At 48.2% G+C, this 7500-nt stretch overlaps 1 protein-coding gene across 1 annotated transcript in view; it reads left to right on the forward strand.

Moving 5' to 3' along the window:
• The window catches only part of LOC307089812 (kinesin-like protein KIF21A), a gene marked incomplete at its 5' end in the record, with an annotated part of 43292 nt that overhangs the window by 12251 nt on the left and 23541 nt on the right, over nucleotides 1-7500 (forward strand). The window contains 8 exon segments of the mRNA XM_079756242.1: nucleotides 13-100; nucleotides 1254-1294; nucleotides 1296-1419; nucleotides 2420-2535; nucleotides 3103-3298; nucleotides 3973-4162; nucleotides 6513-6576; nucleotides 7217-7411. Coding sequence (XP_079612368.1) covers nucleotides 13-100; nucleotides 1254-1294; nucleotides 1296-1419; nucleotides 2420-2535; nucleotides 3103-3298; nucleotides 3973-4162; nucleotides 6513-6576; nucleotides 7217-7411 — 1014 coding nt within the window.

Here is a 7500-nt window from a genome sequence, read left to right on the forward strand (position 1 = left end):
CTCTACCGCCAGCACCCAGATGAACGCCCAGAGCTCTCGCTCCCACGCCATCTTCACCATCCACCTGTGCCAGGTGCGCGTCTGCGCGCCCGACAACGACGTACGTACCTGTCCGTCCCTATGGCAACAGCACCATGTAGTCAATATATACATAGATATATATTTATATATATATAATATATTTTTTTTTATTTCTATTTCAAAGATGGAAAACAACAAATACTAAAAACACAAAACTTTATTTCAGGTGACTTTTTATTTGAATTACCGTATTTTCCGCACTATAAGGCGCACTTAAAAACCGGTAATTTTCTCAAAAAACGACAGTGCGCCTTATAATCCGGAGCGCCTTATATATGGATCAATTGGTTAATTGGTTGATCCATACTGGTTGTAAACGGGGCTCTGTCAAAATGTTTCAGTATGAAAAACCAATAAAAACAATTTAATAATAATAATAAAATGTTTCACTACGACTACGATAAAGCCACACCGCTTGCAGCATTACGGCTATCATAGTCAGTGCACACAGCATTTTACTGCGCTTACTCACGGAAGGTCACACTATACGATCACAGAGCCAGGAAATCGGGCGGAAGACTGGCCACACTACAAGATTCGAGGGTGCGATGCTCTACTTTGTATCATTCACGTTTGCAAGATATTTTAAAAATCTAAGGTTTGGAACTGCGTAATTGTGTTTTACTTTTTTGTCATAAAGGTTCCAGTTTTATATCTGCTAAAGGCAGCAACTCGTCCTCACAGTTGCGTTGCGCGTGACGAGCTATACAATTAGCACAGCTCCATCTAGTGGATGCATAACGCATCCCCAGTCAAACGTTTGACTGCAATATCTTCTATGCTATGCGCCTTATAATCCGGTGCGCCCTATTTATGAAAAAAGTTCTAAAATAGGTCATTCATTGAAGGTGCGCCTTATAATCCGGTGCGCGTTATAGTGCGGGAAATACGGTATTTTAAATTAGACAATTTTGTTTTGAATTTACTGCAGCATCCCATGACCTCATGTTTGTTTACTGTTGAAATGTATGTTGTTGTTGTTGATTTGTTTTGTCCTCCATGAAATATATATATTTTTTTACGTCAAAAAATATATACATTTACTTTTTTTGAATGTCCGAACTTTAAACTTTTCCGTACGATGCGTTACATTGTGATCGGACCGAACCGATGCAGAACTTTATTAACAAACACAAACCTAACGCCTCAGCTGGTCTATGTCCCTCCTCCAGGAGAACGAGACGGACAACCGTCTGGCCGGCGCCCCACGGGGGTACCGAGTTCGAGACCCTCAGCGCCAAGTTCCACTTCGTGGACCTGGCGGGCTCGGAGCGGCTGAAGAGGACCGGGGCCACAGGCGACCGCGCCAAGGAGGGCATCTCCATCAACTGTGGACTGGTGGGCATTCATTGTATTCAATAGCAGACATTCATGTTAGTGCTGCTAGCCCCCCGTTACGATACAATGCGATATGTTACATCTTTATTTGTCAGTTTGGGCTGAAATTCATTTTGCATCCCTGGGCAGCTAATTTAAGGAAAAAAGGACATATACATATAATACATATAGCATCAATAGACAAACATGTAGGCATACATGTGAGACATAAAGCATCGATAGACAAACATAAAACATGAAACGTATCCACAAATTGCAGTATCAAGCATGACAGAAGAAAAAGAAAAGAAGAAAAATACATACATTACAAAAAGGCTACATAAACATATTCAACATTTCATCACTTGGAGATATTTAATGAAATAAATATTGCAGCACTTCTTAATGGACCTTTAGCACAGCACTGTTCCTAAGGGTCCCATTGGACCACGCCCATGACCCCACGGCAGACTAGTGGGAAGAAACCTGCGGAGGCAACAGGTGGACAGACCTTCTGCTGGAACGACAGTGCTCCCCGGTGGCTCGATGTTGAACTGCACCAGACGACGCATTTCCCTGCCTTATGTACACATCCATAAGGAAGTACAGATTCAAGCACAGTCTTCCTCTGTCCCAGCTGTTGCTCAAAAGCCGTTTTAAATTTGGGATTCACTTGAATTCTTGTAACCTTGTAAAACTGTTTCTTCTGTTTCTTTCTCCCCTTCCTATTTTTTTCCTCCTAAATATTCTCCTCTTCATCACCTTTTATTCTTTGTATATTCTCCTCTTTCCGCCTATAATCCTCCTCCACCACCTCCTTCCTCTCCTCTTGCTCCTCCTTCATCTCTCTCTAACGCAACCCTCTCCTCCTCCCCCACCTCCTCCTCCTCTCCTCTCCCACCCCTCCCCCTCTTCTCCTCCCCCTCTCCCCCTCTTCTCCTCCCCCTCTCCCCCACCTCCTCCTCCCCCTCTCCCCCACCTCCTCCCCCTCTCCCCCACCTCCTCCTCCTCCTCTCCCCAGCTGGCCCTGGGTAATGTGATCAGTGCGCTGGGCGACCGCAGCAAGCGCTCCACCCACGTCCCGTACCGGGACTCCAAGCTCACCCGCCTGCTGCAGGACTCCCTGGGGGGCAACAGGTACCAGAGCTCCCTGCTTCCACCAGGGCCCTCCTCAGCTAGCCTCTCTCAGTACTAGCCCCCCCCCCCCCCCCCCCCGAACCAGACCCAGCAGCAGGACCCCCACCTGGGGGAACCAGAACCAGTACCAGCCCCCCCCCGAACCAGACCCAGTATTAGGACCCCTTCCTGGGGGAACCAGACCCAGTATTAGGACCCCCTCCTGGGGGAACCAGACCCAGTATTAGGACCCCCTCCTGGGGGAACCAGACCCAGTATTAGGTCCTAACATTTTACTTTTTGCCTGTAGCCTAGAGCCGGACAAGCGTTCTCACAGGAACAGTGTTCTAACATGTATCCTGCGTCGTCTCCCACCGATTGTATTATAATCAATTATGAATTGTGCATTATTAATATCGCACCAACCATAAACAAACATATACAAATATAATCAGCACAGCAATACCTCTTGATAACGCAACTACATAATCCAACTGTGCTCAGATCGAGGTGAGGCCTGCACCGATATGAGGCCACGGTTCACATGGAATTCATTCCAACATGGCGCTCTGTTCCCCCCCCCCCCAGCCAGACGGTGATGATCGCCTGCATCAGCCCGTCGGACCGGGACTTCATGGAGACGCTGAACACGCTGAAGTACGCCAACCGGGCGCGCAACATCAAGAACAAGGTGGTGGTGAACCAGGACCGCGCCAGCCAGCAGATCAGCGCACTGCGCACCGACATCGCCCGCCTGACCATGGAGCTGATGGAGTACAAGACGGTGACTAGCGGTGTTAGCATGTTAGCTTCATGGTTAGCATGTTAGCCTTAGGGTTAGCTTCTGATAGAGCTGACGGAGTACAAGACAGTGACTCAGCGGTGTTAGCCTGTTAGCATGAGGGTTAGCTTCTGATAGAACCGATGGAGAACAGGACGGTGACACAGTGGTGTTAGCATGTTAGCATTAGGGTTAGCTTCTGATAGAGCTGATGGAATGCAAGACGGTGACTAGCGCTGTTAGCATTAGGGCTAGCTGATGATAGAGCCGAGGATTTCAGACCGATTTCAGGAATATCTAGTCTATATATCTAGTATATATATCAAAGTTCAAAAAGTTCAAAATCAGCTTTATTGTCAATTCCAAAATATGTGCAACAAAAAAATAGAGGAATCAAAATTGCGTTTGTCTCTGACCCACGGTGCAATAATTAGAGAGGACACAGTTTGGTCAAATGGAATAAAAAAAGTAATATTTAGAATAAATAAATACTAAATAGTGCAAAATAATTCTGAATAGAGCAAAGGCAGGCAAAACGAAACGGTAAAACAAAAACAAAATATTTACAATAAAGTTAAAAAAAGTAAAGCTAAATCTCTGTCTCCTCCTGATGACCAGTCTCTCTACCCTGAGGTCCGTTGTCATGACGCCCGTCTCTCTCTCTCCGCCCGCTGCAGGGGAAGCGGACGGTGGGCGAGGACGGGCAGGAGGGCGTCAACGACCTGGTGCATGAGAACTCCATGCTGCAGACGGAGAACAGCCACCTGCGTGTGCGCGTCAAGGCCATGCAGGAGACGCTGGACGTGCAGCGGGCCCGCCTCACCCAGGTCCTCAGCGACCAGGCCAACCAGAACCTGGCCGCCGCAGGTGTGGGGGGGGGGGGGGGGGGGGGGGGGGGGGGGGGGGTCCTAGTGTGGTCCATCCTGTGGCTGGTCCTACCCTGGTCTTATGCTGGTGATACGTTGGGCTGTATGTGGCTCAGGAGGTAGAGCGGGTTGGCTGGTACCCGGAGGGTTGATAGGTCAATCCCCTGCTCCTAGCTGAGGGTGAATGTGATGCAGTATTATAAAGAGCTTTGGCCGGCCACTGGTTGAAAAAAGCGCGATATAGATGCAGTATATTGACCATTTACCATTTACCATACGTTGGGGACTTTGAGGATGAGAGAGGTTCTGAGACTGAGACCTTTTGTCTCTGGCCTTGTGAAAGTCCAGCAGTGGTCACACTATACACTCATGAGCCAGGTGCTTTAGCTTTAGATGGGATTACAGTGTAGTGGCTTTAAGACTCCCAGCCTAAAGGTTCTGGGTTCAATCCCCAATGTCACACTCGGCCTACCTGAAGACCTCCTTGAGAAAGAGGTTCTAACTAGTAATGCGCGATATAAACGATATACGATATAAACGATAAAAAATGGCCTACGATAGAGATTTTAATTCTATCGCCCTATCGCGATAATGCATGTTGATGACGCAAAATACAATGTTTAATTTTTGGTTTGGTGCAATTCCTTTTCACATTGCAATTTTCGCAACAGCGCCAGAATTCGTCAACAAACCTGCATGTGTAAAGAACGTTAACCCATTTGTACCAGCTGCTGTGCGGCGCAACATTGTATCTAGTAGATACAATGTTGATCCGCGCATCCGGTACAAATGGGTTAATGGTAAACACGCATTGATGCGCAATCCGGTCTTAAAGGTAAACACGCACAGAGGCGTGATCCGGTCTGAATGGGTTAAATCATTGGACAAAAAGGTCTGGGCGTTAAAGAAAAAGGGGGGGGGGGGTGAAGCACCGGTGAAAGTAAACAATCATGGATATCCAGCGTGATATACATTGATCTGCGGACTGGTCCAACTCCTTCTCCCTCATCCTGACTCGGAATGTGTTAAATGCATCGGCATTTTTGAGTTATGTTTTCCAGCATACTTTTTACTTGCTTTTGTCGGACCGTCGGGTGGTGGCTCAACATGGAGCAAAGAGGAGACGGAATGTCTTTTGGATATCGGACCCAAATATCCAAAAGACGTTCCGTCTCCTGTTCTCTGCATCTTGGGTGGCATTTAAGAACCAAGGACTTAAACTAAGTGTAGTGCCTTTTAGAATGGTTTGCACTAAAGAAAAGAAACCCAATACTAATTTTATTTATCTGCAACATTATGTTGTATGATTACAGTGTTTCACAATAAATGTTCTCGAAATGACATACCGTATTTCCCGCACTATAACGCGCACCGGATTATAAGGCGCACCTTCAATGAATGACCTATTTTAGAACTTTTTTTCATAAATAGGGCGCACCGGATTATAAGGCGCATAGCATAGAAGATACTGCAGTCAAACGTTTGACTGGGGATGCGTTATGCATCCACTAGATGGAGCTGTGCTAATTGTATAGCTCGTCACGCGCAACGCAACTGTGAGGACGAGTTGCTGCCTTTAGCAGATATAAAACTGGAACCTTTATGACAAAAAAGTAAAAACACAATTACGCAGTTCCAAACCTTAGATTTTTAAAATATCTTGCAAACGTGAATGATACAAAGTAGAGCATCGCACCCTCGAATCTTGTAGTGTGGCCAGTCTTCCGCCCGATTTCCTGGCTCTGTGATCGTATAGTGTGACCTTCCGTGAGTAAGCGCAGTAAAATGCTGTGTGCACTGACTATGATAGCCGTAATGCTGCAAGCGGTGTGGCTTTATCGTAGTCGTAGTGAAACATTTTATTATTATTATTAAATTGTTTTTATTGGTTTTTCATACTGAAACATTTTGACAGAGCCCCGTTTACAACCAGTATGGATCAACCAATTAACCAATTTATCCATATATAAGGCGCTCCGGATTATAAGGCGCACTGTCGTTTTTTGAGAAAATTACCGGCTTTTAAGTGCGCCTTATAGTGCGGAAAATACGGTACTATATTTCTCTTTTTTTTAAATACATTTAGCAGTTTGGCTTTCCTTAGGGTCTATGTAACCTGTTCTGAAACGGTTATTTTATGATTTTATATCGTGATATATATCGTTATCGCAAGAGGCTGCAATGTATATCGCAATATGGATTTTAGGCCATATCGCCCATCTCTAGTTCTAACTCAACTCACTGGAAGCTGCTTTGTGATTGTCTGCTAAATTACTGAATAGGACATGAGATAGGATATAGATAATAAGTAATGAATGAATAAAATAATTAATAATTATGTCCCCTCCCAGGTGAAGGCAGCGAGGAGATCGGCAACATGATCCACAACTACATCAAGGAGATCGAGGAGCTCAGGTACCCATGACAACCACTCGGACACGCCCCCTCCTCACGACAACGGGACGCGACCCCATCTCACGGCCCTCTCTCCTCTCTCCCCTACCTCCTCTCCCCTTACTCTCTCCTCTCCTCTCTCCTCTTCCCCCTCTCCTCTCCCCTCCCATCTCCCCGTCTCTCCCCTTTCTCCTCCCCCCTCTCTCCTCTCTCCCCTCCCCACTCTCTCCTCCCCTCTCTCCTCTCCTCTCCCCCCTCTCTCCCCTCCCCCCTCTCCCCTCTCCTCTTCTCTCCTCTCTCCTCTCCCCTCCCCCCTCTCCTCTCCCCCCTCTCCTCTCCCCTCTCCCCTCTCCTCTCCCCTCTCCCCTCCCCCCTCTCCTCTCCCCTCTCCCCTCCCCCTCTCCCCTCTCCCCTCTCCTCTCCTCTCCCCCTCTCCCCTCCCCCCGCTCCCCTCTCCCCCCTCTCCTCTCCTCTCCCCTCTCCTCCCCCCCCCTCTCCTCTCCCCTCCCCCGTCCTCCCTCTCCCCTCTCCCCTTCTCCCCCCTCTCCTCTCCCCTCTCCTCTCCCCTCCCCCCTCTCCTCTCCCCTCCCCCCTCCTCCCTCTCCCCTCTCCCCTTCTCCCCCCTCTCTCCCCTCTCCTCCCCCCCGTCTCCCTCTCTCAGGGCCAAGCTGCTGGAGGCAGAGGCGGTGGGGGAGAACCTGAGGAGGAACCTAACCCGCGCCTCCACGCGCTCCGCCCTGTTCGCAAGCCCCGCCCCCTTCGGCCTGGCGCCGGAGAAGGAGTCCGTGGAGATCATCGAGATGGCCAAGAAGGACCTGGAGAAGCTGAAGAAGAAGGAGAAGAAGAAGAAGAAGAGGTGAAGCAGCTCAGGAGCTGAAGTACTTCATGAAGGAACTCTGCGTCTGTGTGTTTGTGTGTGTTTGTGTGTTGGTGTATTTGTGTTCT

The sequence above is a fragment of the Pollachius pollachius genome, assembly GCF_949987615.1.
Source record: "Pollachius pollachius genome assembly, chromosome: 18".
Lineage (NCBI taxonomy): Eukaryota > Metazoa > Chordata > Actinopteri > Gadiformes > Gadidae > Pollachius > Pollachius pollachius.